General features: G+C 36.8%; 1 protein-coding gene across 1 annotated transcript in view; it reads left to right on the plus strand.

The window, feature by feature from the left end:
* Positions 1–16,278, plus strand: part of CCDC146 (coiled-coil domain containing 146) — a 151,185-nt gene that overhangs the window by 28,667 nt on the left and 106,240 nt on the right. Inside the window, exon 2 of the mRNA XM_037162225.2 lies at positions 816–985. Within this exon, the coding sequence (XP_037018120.2) occupies positions 827–985 (159 nt within the window). The 5' untranslated portion in view covers positions 816–826. The remainder of the gene's footprint in view (positions 1–815; positions 986–16,278) is intronic.

A 16,278-nucleotide genomic window follows, 5' to 3' on the forward strand; every position in this document is an offset into this window, starting at 1 on the left:
ACCAAATTAGGCCAATAGAGACCTCGCATGCCAAGACAGGGGTCCCCTGGGTCCACTTGCATACATGCAAATCAACGGCCATTGAACAGGGCTGGCTTCATAGATGTGTGACCTGTGCAGTCCCACATGGGCCTGCTCTCAGAAGGGTCTTGCGCTTAGTCTAACGCTGTGGTGTCTCCACCTTGATTTTTTAAATTTATTTTTGAACTTATGCTTTGTAAGTGAAGACTGGTAGGACCACTGAATGTAGATATGAGCAGCAGAGAAAGGCCAAGTGGCAGTGCACACAAGCACAGGCCCGAGCTGTGGCCACAGCAGGCAGGGTGGGTGTGGAGCAACTAGCCTGGTGGCCTGGCCTGCAGGGACATGTCTCAGGCAGTATGAGGCACCTGGGATGTTGGTTTTATTTTCCCCAAAAAAGTTTGAATTAACATTGTGTTGTATTTTAAGGATGAAAGTTTATTTATTTATTCAGTCAATAAATAATAATTGAGCGCTTACTACAATGCTTAGTAAAGAAAATTAGATTTCTGCCCTCATGGAACTTACATTCTAGTTTTATGTATTTTTTACAATTAATGCAACAATATCTACTTTTTAAAATTAGAATTATCAATTTGAGTATAACAATGGAGAATACCTTTATATCAAAGCAAGCTTTTATGACATGATTATAGCTAACTTTCCTGACTTATAGTTCCATTAGAGAATAGTGTAAACCAGTTGAGTTTCACTTGCTTTTATTATTTTCCATTAATTTTACTTTATAAGTGAAGATAAACCCAAATAGCTTAAATAGAATGATTTTATTTTAGAATTGTGAAAAATGGAAGACCTCAGCACAGACACAGAACAAGAAGAGGAAGAGGAGAAGGATGGAAAGGATCAAGAAGATCCCATTTATGCCACAGTGCCTACAATTAACATCCAAGATGAGCGGTTTGTTGATTTATCTACAACTCCAGCGTTCATTTGCCTGCATGAGGTACATTTATTTCTCCTTATGTATTACTGTAGTAAGACTTGAATCATCTACCTAAAAATTCAGATGAAGCTAATATCATTATCAAGAATAATACATTGCATATAATCTGTAGGCAATACATACAGTTTGAAGCACTTTAAAATAAAAGTTTCTACCTTGTCTTCTAAGACCTTATGGTGTACTCCTGTACCAATGCAGCAGTGTAGGTTCTGATACTTTTATAGCATAATAAATGTTTGCATATATGCAGTCAGTTAAGTACACCCCATAGATTCATAAATGAAGTAAAGAGATTTACTTTGTTATTGATTATACTACTTTTACTTCCTTAAAATGAAGATAAAAGACCTTGACTTATAATGCTAAAAAGAATGTATGTTTAACTAATTAAAGCAGTTACTGTAATAAAACCTTGAAACCTGCTGGTTCCTTCAGCAGAGAAACAAAAAAGAGGAATATGATATATGTATTCTCATTGCCTGATTTTTATAAAAGGATGAACATTTAGGAAATACTCATATAGGAGGGTTTTTTCAAAGATATTAACTGAGCATATGTGAAACCGTTACTGTGTTGTGTTTGAGAGTTGTAATTTAGGGTATGGTGTAGAGGACATCTGCATTGTGGACTACCAATTGTATGTGAATATAACTGAACAAAACAACTAAAAATTTAATAAACAGTCAATAAAAATAAGCTGAAAGAGTCATAAAGCATAAATGGAGTATATTCAAAACCAAGAAGCAAAATTAAATCTGCCCTCCAAATATTTTGTTGGTGTAAATACTTTCAACAATTACCATAACAACTGTTGGACATACACACACACACACACACACACACACACACACACACACACACAAAGGGGGGAACACACAAAAAATAGCATTTATTTATAAAAAATTGTGTATTTATTCCCACATGTTTAAACTTTAGTGACCTTCAGAGTACTCTCCATTTGATGCAATGCACCTTTGGAGACATTTTTTCTTCTGCTCAAAAAAATAGTTTTGAACTCATCTGTTTTGATGTCTTTTAGTACCTCTGCCATTTTTTGTTTCACTTCTTCCACATGAGCAAAACATTTCCCCTTGAGGACTCTTTGGGTGGTGGGAGTGTGGAGTTGCTTGGGGTGAGATCAGGTGAATAGAGAAGGTGGGACATGGAGTTCATGCCATTTTTTGGTGAAAAACTGCTGAGCAGTCCGCATGGAGTGGCCAGATGCACTCGTAAGTCTCCCATCATTAAATGGGCATTGTTGAAAGAGTCTTCAGAAAAACTCAATGAAGGTGAAGCAGTCTTTCACAACAACGCCAGCTGGTGCACTGATACAGATGGGTTCCTAGAGTACGCACCTAGTGGAGGAAGCCTGAACTACAATGATCCTGTCCTCCAAAAGATAATTCTGGGGTTTTTTGGGTCCCCCTCCTCATTCATTCATATGTGTGTGTGTGTGTACATATATATATACATATGTGTGTATCAATCTTTTAAATATATATATTTAAAATGATGAGTTTCTATCTCAAGTCAATATTTTATTTTATATATGATATATATGTAATATATTATAAATATAATGTATGTAATTTATATATATACACATATATATAATATCAGGAGCCCATGATGTCAGTGTGTTGTTAACTTAGATCACTTGGTTAAGGTGATGACTTCTATGTTTCTACCCTGTAAAGTTATTTTCTGTTTAAAATTAGTAAACACCAATGGGGACATACTGAGACTATTCATGTATTCTGTTACTCCTAAAATTTTTACCCATTAGTTTTACATCTCTGGATGATTCTTGCCCAAACCAATTATTGTTTTTATGGTGGCCAATGGTGATTTTCTAATTTCATCATTGCTTCTACATTTATTAGTTGGCTTCCTATTGCAAGGAAGTACTTTCTCTTATCTGTCTGTCTGTCTGTCTGTCTATTTATCTAATCTATCTTTGTGGACTATGAGTTCTTACTCTGTACAATGGGTTACAATCTATCACTATCATTACTCATTTTGATACTTTGTCCCAGATATGCACTTCTTTACCTTATGTCATGAGAATATGTTCCAGGCTCATCTTGTATTTTCTTTTCTCCAACCCTGGAATCAACCATTTCTCAAAGTTACCTCTTGTTCCTTTCAGTAGAGAATGATATTTGAACCCTAAGATCTTAATAGTGGTTATATTCACTGACACTAGTTTGTCTTTGCTTCTAAGTAAACTCAGCAGACAAAGCAGCATGATTATATTTATTCGCACAAATTTATATCTATTTCTATATCAAACTTTATATCTTTAAAACTGCAAGTTCATGTCTCTAGTCTTTTTTTTCATATCTCTAGTCTTAATACTTTTTAAGTGAGTGGGGTTCTTTATGTCTGCTAAAATTCATCACATGCTCAACTTTGTAATAGCATTTCTACTTTTATACCACTACTCTTAATAATTGTATTAAATAAAAAATAAAACTAAACTAGAGTTTATTTCTACCAAAGATTATACTAACAATAAAGAATACAGTCTAATTTTTTTCACAGATTAAGAAGCATGAAAAGTTTGCATTGTAAAGTCAAAGAATAACTTAGGACATTTCCTGCATATTGATCTTCCATGTAACAGTTTATTAAATATTTCAAGATTCTCTCAATACACATGTACGCACAAATCATAGTTATTCATTCTTAGGCATGACCAGCTCCTGATGAAGTGGCTGCCTTAGGTTATAGCATCAAAGGACTGTCTTACCCACCCTTTTGAGTAGTGTAAAATTACTGTATAAAATTATACCGACAATTACAAGCAGTAATTTTACTGCATGTGAACTGTTCCTCAAGCCAGCAAAATCTTACAGAATAAATTATTGGCTTCAAACAACTTTATTTTCATAGTAAATAGCAGTGAAATTATTCCTATTGGCACCTATAAATTTATTTTCTAATTCTTTCAACATTCCCATAAGATTTTTAAGTCTTACAAAAAATTTAAGCTTCGTACAAAAATTTTGTACAAGCTATGCCCCTTCAGTTGTAAACAGAAGCTGTATCTGCCTAATAGCAAGGATTCAAATAGTAACTGAAAGAAAACAGTCAGAATTCACTTCCAAGGGTCCAGATGCTTGGCATCACATTGAAAGAACCAGAAGCTGCTTATGGCAGTGATTGTTATTAATGTTAGTCGCACAATTGGCCCAGCACCAGTGAATTGTAAAACATGGATGTCGTGCTCTCATCTAATATTGCCTACAGAATGTATTCAGTGTGGCATTCATTGCACTCTGCAATTTGGGCCCAATCTATTTTTGCAATCTAATAATTCACTTAGATCCTCATTATCTTCTGTTTATGTTGCTCCCTTAACAATTCTCTCATATTCAGATTTCTACAAAACCAGCACATATTTGCAAAGCATAATGCAAGGTCATGAATATCCACAAATCCTCCTCGTTTCATTGCCTCTTGAAAGACTGTGCCATTCAGACTAAAAAATCAGATAAAGTACTTGTATATGCCACACTTTGCAAACCCTGCATCTGTTCCTAACCTTTTAGAGTCTGGCTCAGTTTCCAGGTCCTCTGAGAAATTTTGCCTGAGCATTTAACTCACAGTGGTTTGTCCGACCTATCAACTGTTACCGCATTTATAGACTGTACCTGTCATTTGATACTAGGGTCATTAACAAATATTGTTTGAATATCATATCATCATAAAATATTTCCTGTAGAAAATTTAGAATTCTCCACTGACATTATGATCACATTAAATGACAAGACCTAGTGGGGAAGAACTACACTGTGTTAATTAATGCTTTGGAATGCATATTCAAGGTAATGCTTGGGGACTAAGCCACATAATTTTTATCAATGGACTGTGGGTTAATGCTGGACACCTGGTTACCAGCTCTGCCATTGCTGGCTAATACTCCACAGAATTTTCTTGTGCCATTGGAAATTCTATTCTGTTCTATTTTGTTTTCATTAAAAAAATCTACAGCATTATATGTACAGTAAAATTCACAAATATTCAGTGTACAGCTTGGTGAATTTTTACATATGGCTGTAACCAACATGTTCAGAACTGAATTCATCATTTTTTTCTCAATCCTAATTCTCCTCCTGTGTTTTCTTTGTCAGTCTTCTTTGTCAGTTGAGACTTAAATATCTCTTTTAAATACATCTTGAATCTATCTGTTCACTGTGGGAAGAGATAATCTGGAAAAAGCCTTTTGGAGGCAGTAAGATATGAGAGAGGGTAGTTCATCTATATCCATGGAGTCCCCTGTGAACCTACTTTTTATCCTTAAGCTTTGCCCACACCCAAGCATGAACATACTTAGGATAGCTTCACCTGGTTGACCGCCAAGTTACTAAACATGCTCAGAACTAAACTCATTATTCTCCTCCCAAGCCCAGTTCTCCTCCAGCATTGTCAGTTAGCTCCCTCTCTTAGATATCTATTAAATTTTTCTCCTTCCCATCCCCACCATATCACCAATCAGAATGGTATTTCAGTGATTGAGAAAAGATATGAAGAGAGATTGAACCAAGGGTTGGAAATGGAAAAAAGTATAAAATACACATAGGAGAGTTATTGCGGAAGTATAAAATGTTGGACTTAGTATCTGAATCAATGGAGGGGGTGGCAGTGAGGGAGATGAAAGAGTCTAAATTTGTGCTTAGATTTCTGACTTTACAAAATGACTAAATCATGGTACTATAAGTGACAGAGAATTCAGAAGCAAAAGGTCTGAGGGAATATTTATTATGTGAATCTCACCTTTACCAGAGAAGTCCCTGGGCTGATGATGTAGTCATAACAGGTTCTTGATAATATCCAGACTGGGTTCTGAAAAGATTGCATATTGTTTCTTGATGTGGACTCTGGCTGGTGGGGTCCATGTGTTGTGGCTGCGATGAACAAATTCACATGGACTACAGGAGTCCCATGGAGAAAAGGGGATGGCATGGCTGCTCTCTAAGTGAGAGAGAGGGCCTTGACCCCTGCCTGGACAGGCTTTTGTTGCTTCTCTGGGTACATTACATCAAGGATAGTCCTCATTTACCATGCACAGATTCTCTGTAGGTGATTACGTTTTATAGATAACAAAGGAAAGAATGTTGCTAATTACTTCAAAGAGAAAGGATATTTGCAAATGCAAGAGGAAAAGTGGTTGAACTGGTTACACTTCATACTTGGGAGGTTTAGCACAGATTTTAGGAATTCACTTTAAAGATACACAGTAAACATTTTCTACCTCAATTCAGAGTGAGGGAATTTTAGCAAAAGCAAGCCTCAAAGCAGCCTAGGTATAATGCAGGCCTGATTCCCCACAGAAAACTGATCCGTAGGTTTGGGTCCTGTATGCTGACTCACTCCCCACTCCCCAAGTCAGGGTCTGGGCTACATTCACCATCCCACGTGGATAGGTTCCCTGTAGTTTATTTATTTATTTTTTCTCAATAATTTTATTTAGTTATTTTTCAAGTTTCTTATGTATACTTAAAAGCACAGTCTACCACTGTATATTTATTAAAAAGATGTTGCCATCCTTTACAACTTTTTTACTTTTAAAATTATCTTGTTTATTAGGATGTTCACATGTTCAAAGTATACTTTTTTAATACATTTTGTTCTTTTAAGACTAACAACAGATTCAATACACTCAGATAATTTTTAATAAAAATTTTAGATTAACTACTGAAAAGATTGATTATCTAATGCTATTAAGGCTTTCTATATTTTCTTGGTTGGACCTTCTATAGAGTTGCTAATGAGTTTCTTGAGATAATCCACAATGAAATTTAAAGTGTTTTTCAAATAATTAAAAAGTTTCCTATTCCTTTCATACATGAATTAATCAAGTAACTGATAACAGATGAAAATATAAAATCCCCATCCTTAATGAGCACATAGTCAATGCAGTTGCCAGTATATAATCTAATTTTCACAATTATTCCATGAGGCAGGAAGTTTCAACTGGTGTGCCACAGCAGGCACACTGGTGTGCCACAAGAATTTTCAAAACATGCCATACCTGACTATTCAGTCAGGGCACTGACCTCTTTTCCCCTTAGATTGTCAAATAAAAAAATGACAACAGCCAACGCAACAATAGCCATCTGGTATGAATGAATAAAAATTATACCTATTGGCAAAAATTTATTTTTTGGTGTGCTGCAGAATTTTAGTAATTAGTTTATGTGTGCCATGAGATGAAAAAAGTTGAAAATTGCTGCCAGGAGGAAGGGAGATGTAAGATATCATTATTTTCATCTTAAAGGCTCTGAAAGACTGAGACATCCCCTAGGTTGTCCAGCCGGGCACACACAGACACAAGCGTGGAACTCAGGATCCTGTTTATATCTCAGCACACATTTTGCCCAACATTATTCACTTGACATTCACACATCTAAACACTGCTATTTTAGGATTTTACAAATTTACATTTTTAAGTAAATTGTATATTAAAAGAAAAAATAATGATAACAATTCAATGCTCTGTTTAAATATTTCTCCTTAGGCTCGCAGTCCTTCTCTTAATTTTCACACCTTGCTAACAGCTGCACTTAGAGGATATGCATTAAGAAGGACTAAGTTTCTTTTTAAAACCTTTCTGCAAGTCTTGCTATTGTTGGCATGTTTTGACTTTTCCTTCACACATCCAGGTAGCCTTACAAGAATCTTGCTTGACTGTCAAGAAACTTTAAACAGGCAGATAATTTATTAAACAATACGGATAAGTTTCATTTTCTCATAAAGATTTTTGTTTTGTTTTAGTTTTTAACTCTGACAGTTAGGTGGAAATATACAAATGTTTCCACTATGGAAGAAACCTATGGGACATGCCAGGAATGCACTTAAACATTTTTAGTATTGGCACGCTTCATATCTATTTACAAGGATTGAAGATTTATATTAGAATTATAAGAATACAGCCATATTCCCTTTGCAAAGTAGATTAATACCCCTAAATCTAATCAGTAAAATCCAATCCGAACTCTTTTGTACACTGCAAAAGAGTTCAGGGTAAGAGAAAAGAAGGGCCCAGGTTATCTTTACACTTGGCAGATTCAAAATTTAAAAAAAGAAAAAAAAACATAAAGATTGAGTTTGGCTGGTGATCTGGGGTATTGTCAGAAAAACTTTGCTGTCTGAACAGGCTATAATTAGTAGCAAGTGAGAGTCAGAAGAGTGTTGAAAATCAGGGACAGAGAAGAAATGACAGCTGCCCGTATGTTTCTCTCTCCTCCTCTGTCCCCCTCCCTCCCCCTTCCTCCCCCTCCACTCCATGACCTCAGTCTGTGGTCCCTGGCATGCCTTATAGGTAATATACTTTTTTTACAAAGCTTCCTAATGGTTAATGCTGAAGGGCATCTTGTACCATAAGAGCCACAAGAGTCAGTTGTAACACTGGTTTCTAAAGGGGAGATATCTGCAGGATGTTTAGCAAGTCCCTGGTAAATGCCCCCAAGCATTTCTAGCTCACAGCATTACTCTCAATAGACTGAGACCCGCAGAAGACAGTAAGTGCTATTCTACATTATAACAGTTACAAAGTCACTAGGCGACAAGAATTTGCAGTTCCTTGTTGACCAAAACATCCTTGTGTGGAATATATCAGTTATTAAAGATGGAAGCTTAAGTATTAAAATAAATGATGCCCTTTTCAGTTAAAATTTGTTATAGCTAGGTGGATGGGGAGAGGGTACCTCTGTCCATTGGATAGATTCTTGGGGAATAAAGCAGAAGGAAGTAGGATTTGGAATTTGGCCATCCAGTAAGTGTATTTACAGGTAATGTTAATAAATGAGTCAGCAGTAGTGAACACAGGAAATTCAGCTAAAACAAGGCAATACTTATAGTTTTCAATAGGCAAGCAAGATTAGGGTCTCAGTGTTCGTGTAGTGAGATACAAGCCATACTAGGAAGTTAATGAACAGTATTAGAAAGCAAGGTAATGTTTTTTCAGCTACAAGGTTAGTTTTTTTCTTTTTAACTACTTCTAATACATAAAATATGCCATAGTTCAAAATTCAAAAGGTGCAAAAGAGTACAGTGTAAAAGTAAGTCAACCTCCTACCCCATACCACAATCCACAGTCCCTCTGACCAGAGGCAACCATCATTGAGTTTCTTATGTAGCCTTAGAGAAATCAATGCAAAATGCACAAGTGGTAGTTCAATATATGCACTTGCTTTTTTTCACATTGACAGACAACTTTTATATTTACATGTAGCATGCAATGCATGAATGGAGCATACTTTAATCAATTCCCTACTATAAGACATTTGGGTCACTTTCAGTCTTCTGTTGTTGTGACAATGAGAATCAATAACCTTATACAGGCATCATCTCACACTGGAATAATCATAATGAAAGGACAAATTCCTAATAGTGGGGTTGTGATCAATGGGTTTGCTCATTTAAAAGACACTTTTGCCCTGGCTGGTGTAGCTCAGTGGATTGAGCACAGACCTGCGAACCAGAGGATCACAGTTCAACTCCCAGTCAGGGCACATGCCTGGGTTGCAGGCCAGGCCCCAGCAGGGGATGCACAAGAGGCAACCATACATTGACGTCTCTCTCCCTCTCTCCTTCCCCTCTAAAGATAAATAAATAAAATCTTTAAAAAAAGACACTTTAGTTGTGGAAAATACACATATTATAAAATAATACCATCTTAACTATTTTTAAGTATACAGTTCAGTGGTATTAGGTATATTTACACCGTTGTGTGACCAACACCCAGAACCTCTCATGCTACAGAACTGAATCTCTATTCCCATTAAACAGCAACTCTCTGTTTTCCCCTCTTCCCAGCCTCTGGTAACCACCATTCAGCTTTCTGTTTCTGTGAATTTACTCTAGATACATCATGTAAGTGGAATATTAGAGTATCTTTCTTATTGTAACTGGTTTACTTTACTTAGCAAAACATCTTCAAGGTCCCTACATGTTATAGCATGTGACAGAATTTCCTTCCTTTTCAGGGCTGAATAATATTCCTTAAATGTATGTACCACATTTTGTTTATCCATTCTTTTGTCAATGGATGTTTGGCTGTTATAAATAATGCTGCTATGAACATGGTGTACAAATATCTCTTTGAGATCCTACTTTTGATTATTTTGAATATATACCCAGAAGTGGAATCATTGTAGCATGAGTTTGTGCATTTTGACATTTTGTTTTTATTGCTAAGGTGCTCTTCATAGAGGTTATAATAACTTATGTTCTCATCAACAATAAATGAATGTTTCTTCACTTATACCAACACTGTGCTGTCTAACTTTTTGATCTTTGTCACTATGATGGGGGAAAATATATCTCATCAGTCTTTATTTACATTTATCTAAAATGAGTAGACTAGAACTTCTTTTTATATGTTTAAGATTGTTTTAAAATATGGTGTATTCATAGAAAATGTGAGGTACAGGAAAACCAACAGATCAGGAGACAATCACCATTGAAATGATAGTTCATTACTCACAGTTCCCAAGAGACAGGGGCATGCATGACACAGGGGTCAACGTGGAGAAGCACTGGGTCAGTCAGGAGGCAGAAGGAGAGGGAAAAATTGTGGGCAAGAGCCTCTACTGTGGTTTCCTTGGAAAGGAATGAGTGAAGCAGGGTAATCAGGCCTAGGACTGGCTAGTTTGAATAACTCTAGCTGGCTCTGGGGCGTAGGAGATATCCCTAGTTATTTGGCCCTCCTGGGCACTGGGATGATTAGGTCAAGTGTATAGTGGTCTAAGTGAGAAAACCTTATGAAGGAGATGGTTGAAGAGTGTGGACTCTAGATTGGTTGGTTTGTATTTGAAAAGCATGCCCCTGGCTTAAGAATCCACTCAATGAGGGAGGAGGGGGTTGGGAGACCAATAAGGAAAGCAGGAAGCCAAGGTGACTCAGGACTATTATCAGGCTGTCCCAAACAAGGTGTATCCAGCATAAGCATGTAGGGCAGATGGTAAAGTACCAACTTTATAGAAACTAAAAACATGGTTAATGCAAAGACTCATTTGTACTTTTTGTGTGTGTGAATTCTATTAATCTTTTCCCCATTCTTCTATTGTGTAGTCTTTTACTTATAGCTTCATAGGAATTCTTTATACATGTAGAAAGTAGGCCTTGTGTATAATAATATGCATTGCAAAAGTCTTTCAGTTTGTTGGATTTCATTTGAGTTTGTTTGTTTGGTTGGTTGTTTGCTCCATGTGGACATTTTTTTATGTGCATTTCTTTTACAGCTTAAGGATTTTGTGTTACACTTAAGAAGACCTTTGTTACTACTCTGAGATGATAATTTGCTTCCTGTTTTCTCTAGTACGTTGATAGCTTGAGTCATCATATTTTAACCTTTGTTCCATCACCATGTCCATTTGTGTAAGAGGAAACAGAAAGTAGGTGCCTGCGACAGGCTTAGAACATAATGGGAATCCATTCTCTTCTGAGGCAAAAGTTCCTTACATATTCCCACCATATGCATACCTGGCTGGAGGCCAACAGGCACGCCTGGGTGGCATCGGGGTGCCAATGTAAGAAACGTCCAAACGTGTAAGAATTTTTATGAGTTTATTTGAATCAAACTGAGGACAATTGCCGGGAAGCAAAATCTCAAAGGATTAATAAAATGCTCCAGAAAATGGCAGTTTGCACCATATTTTGTTCATTACAATTAAAAGAGAAGAGGTAAGTGGGTTACATGAAATCCATTGGTGATAGATTAGGGTGGTGGGAGGAAGCTAACCAGGAAACTTCTGGGGTTGGATCAAAAGTAAAGTGATAGACATGTACTTCTTTTACATAGGCGGGTTGAGGATAGTTAATAGTCAACAATTAACATGATAACAATATCCTGAGGGGATTTGTGGTCTCCTCCTGATGCAGTGCCTGTGTTTTGAGGTTTCTGAGGAAAGGAAATCTGACATTCCACAGGTATGTTATTGTAGATGCAAAACAAAAACCAAAAACAAACAACAGTAGACAGGCTCAATTAAAGGAAAGAGTGACTTCTGTCAGGGAAGATTCTAGCCTAGGACATGACTACCCAGCATAAACTGCTTTTGGTTAATAAGTTTTAATTTCAGATCATCCTTTGTGGTTGCTCTAGGTCTCTGAGTTAATAAGGCCACCACCTAGACCTACCCTGAGCTTGTCAGATTCAGTACATGGCCCCTTTTCATCTGCAGGGGGGACGAGAATTACTGGACAACAAAAGTCAAATTAAGAAGGCCGGAATATTGCTGTTTGTAAAAACTACATCTAAGAACAGACAGGCTCAAAATGTCTTAAATCTTAATAGTTTGAAAAGAAAAATCTTTGATTGGCTGGTGGTGAGGTTCAGTAGAAATGGGTTTTAGTTCTAGCTCTGCATGTACTAACCATGTAGCCTTCAGTTAAGTCATTTAAATTACCTGAGACTACTTTACACTAACAGTACATTTCTCAGCTCATGATCCTTCGAGGGTACCTCACTGCCTACCATAGTGGTTTTCACCCTCTTTTTAAAACTACATTTATTGCCTTTTCCAGTGGAACCATAATACACAAAACAGATCTGGATGTGCTAGATGTAGAGGTTAAGAATGCAGCGGTGAAGGTCCCCTGTTCTCGCCCCTTCATGTCTACTATCGCCACCAGCACCACTGCCCCAAAGCCCCTGAGCACACTTGGGAAAACCCATGCTCCACACAGATAGTGTTTGGACTGAGTAAAACTGAGCCCTCTCTCCCTGACCTTCATACCCATCTCAGCACAGCCAAAACACAGATCTGCCTCCAGAAAGCCTTGAAAAGCAGTTTGACTGTATTGAAGTTTCCTGTGGAAATGGAAGAGGGAGTTCCACAGCACGTCATACAGCAAAACTTCTGAAAATTCCTAGTCACAGAAGATGCTTCTCCCACACCTCTTTTGATCCCCTCTTTGAAAACTCCTCTAGAAAGTTGTTTTCTCATCCTCAGCCTGGCTTTTCCTCCTCTGTATTTCCACCCATCTTCTCCTTGAAATCTTTGACTATTTCATTATTTTGTAAGTCATCAGAGTTCCTTCCAGTTTTCCTTCCCACCCAGCATCCTCTCATCACCTCACAGGCCCAGGCACAGAACTGAGCAGTCAGTAGGAGGCAGAGGACATTGCAGATACTTAGATTCGAATTTTCCTTGCCCTGTCATATGAATTAAATGTCACCCCTTTGACCTTACAGTCAAATCCTTCTACTCTAGTCTAATCCACCCGTCCTTTCTTCCTTTTGTTACTGTCCCCTGACACTTACCCCTGCTCCAGCTAAGTCTGACCTACGGCTCTTTTCCTAACTAGATCCTGGTTTTCCAACCTGCTGATGCCTTTGGTCATCCTGTACCCAGGTCAGGAGTGCTTTCTGCCATATTTCTGTGCTTCCAAATTCTACCCATCCTCAAGAACAGTTCAGATCCCACCTTTCACTTAAAGCATCCCACTTCTTGACAGTGTGATCACTTCCCTTTCTGTATGTAACCTTGGGTTGTGTTTGTATATACCTTATGCCACTTATTATTTTCCTTCCTGTTTTTTTAAGCTTATTGATAGTAGCCTTAGAAACATTAAAAGAAGAAAGCCTGTGGTATTCTTGATATTCCTAGTGAACTTTTTGCTCACTGTCACGTATGTGGCCATACCATTTTTCAAAGGAATGATGTACGTGGTAACTAGTGAAGCCTTCCACCAAATAATCACACTACTGAATCACTGTTTTATAAGACAAACTTAAGAAGAAGTTTTTTCTGAATTTCTGAATGTATTTTCTACATCGAGTCCACCTACATTTTCAGATATTTAAATTTTAATGTTAGAAATGTCATAGCACATTGAAACCATCATGCATTTCTTCCAGTTTTATTTTTACTGGCTGAGTTCCCAAAGGAATATGCAATGAGGAAGCAATGATTTTCAAATATTTTTTAAAATATTTTTTAAAACAAAACATTTTCTTTAAGTGAAATTGAAGGTGGAGTCCCAAGATACAAAATAAAAGCATAACTACTCTAGGTGAACAGTGTTTCATGCATCATACATGGTCCTGGCTTTTTTTATATTCGTGAAATATGTCTGCAGAACTTCAGGTTCCCTGGGGACACAGTTGAGAACTCCCTACTCTAGCAGTTCAGCACGGTAAATACCAACACTGTATTCGTCATAAAAGTATCAATCTTCCTGTCCAACTTCCATACCTATCCATGATATCAGATTCTCTCTGGATTTCTAATCGTTGGTACAATCAGATAAAGACAAAATTTTGTTACAGGGTAGAAATAAAAAACCCCTCACTGACGTCATTCATTTGTAAATTATATTCGTATTTTAAAAGAATTGTTTTAGTCTGACAGGTGTGGTTCAGTTGGTTGGGCATCATCTTGCAAACCAAAAGGTTGCTGGTCCAATTCCCAGTCAGGATACATGCCTGGGTTGCAGGTTCAGGGGCACACACAAGAAGCAACTAATTGATGTTTCTCGTATCAATGTTTCTTTCCCTCTCTTTCTCCTTCTCTTCCCCTCTCTCTAGCATCAATTTAAATTTTTTAAATTATTTTATGTAACAAATGAAAAAAAGAACCACGGTGTTTACTGGAGAAATTTTTCAGCCTCCAAAGAACTTACAAAGTACTTTGAACTTAAGCAGTATGTTTTCATTAGTGAATTCTGCCACATAACCACAGTAGTGAAATAGTGTTTGGTGAGCATAGGAATTTATTAGCCTTTTTCGTCAGAGTTATAAATTCTAACTAAGCTGCAAGAAGAAAATTTTTAACCACTAGGTTAAGTAGGGATATTAAAACACTTGGAAAATATATTAACTTCTGAAATATCTCATGTCAACAGTATATTATATAATTATTTGGATAAGATACAGAAAAAAAGATATTTCACCCTAAGCTGAGATTTAACTGGAATCATTTTGCATTTACAGATTTACAAAGAAAGTCAGAGCAGGGGTGATACTGAGATTTGCTATTGTGTATACTTCACTGTGAAATTACCCTGGGTAATTTATCATGGAAAATTGGATTGATTCAGGAGAAAGACACCAGAAAAACCAGGAAAGCTGAAAATGGATAACGGTCCCACACGTGATAAACAGTTTGTAGATAACAGAGGTTTGTTTGAGTTTTTTCAGGGAAGACTTTAGTCAGTTAAAACATTACCTCCTACTGAAGCATTAATCACAGCAAACAGAAATAACATGGCAAATACTCCTAGGAAAGTGTCCAGCAAATTCACATGCAGTTAAGTGACAACTGCTTATCATTAAGTATTTAGAAGCGTGAATCTCTAAACAAAAATTAGAACAGGTTACTTACTTAACTGAAAAAAGTATGATACTAGCATTACCGAATGGGAAACAAATAGAAGCAGCTAGTTTTGTGGACCCTAAACTTTCACAACATAAGCACAAATTATTTGCTTCTTGTGGAAGAGGAGAAAAGCCAACTTCCAGAGATAGAAGCTCAACAAATTTTCAGATCCAAATGCTAAACCTTTGTGTGAGGCCTTTGTAATAGAAAGGCAGTTTATCTTAAGCCATGTTGTCTTTAATTACTCAATTTTGAATGCTAGAGATTAAATTCAGATTTTGAGAGTTTAGAAAGTTATTACATGGAAAACACCTTATTTAAAACACTTTGACAAGCATATAGCACTATGCCTTGCACATGCTAGGCAGGTAATATTTATTGAATAAGAATAATAACTATAACTGTGGTATCAGTATTTTAAGGAGCTAAGATGAAAAAGGCTGTTTATTTTAAAATGTGATTTTTCTGACTTTCACAAGAAGAGCATATATTCTCAGAGGCATAGTGTAGACTTTTTCTGAAGATGGCTAATAAAATAATACAGATATTTTTGATAGACCATGTGATGTCTGGGAAGATGCGGATCACAAGTTAGCTAGCTTATGGTTTTAATTTTGGTTTACCTTGGGACTCTTGGTGAGCAAAGGTGCAGAGGCAAAATCGAATATGGGCATGGAAGCAGGAGGCTGCTGACCTGACAGAGAAGTCAACAAGGAGTAGAAAGAGCAAGTCAGAGGAGTCATTCCATGGGGTTGTGGAGGACAGGAGAGGCACTAAAGAAGGCACTGTTCAAGGAATAACAGCAGCATTAATAGCATAGAATTTGTTATAGGGGATTTAAAGAGACTATCTAAAGTTCTATTTTATTTTAATTTATTTTAGATAATATTGCTTAAAATAAGCTAGTTATTGGCCATGGCAGTTTCTATTGTACTGATGTTTGACTACATGTAAAAGCTACAT

This window comes from Artibeus jamaicensis, unplaced genomic scaffold (genome assembly GCF_021234435.1).
Source record: "Artibeus jamaicensis isolate MK-2021 breed Jamaican fruit bat unplaced genomic scaffold, CSHL_Jam_final contig_518, whole genome shotgun sequence".
Classification (NCBI taxonomy): Eukaryota; Metazoa; Chordata; class Mammalia; order Chiroptera; family Phyllostomidae; genus Artibeus; species Artibeus jamaicensis.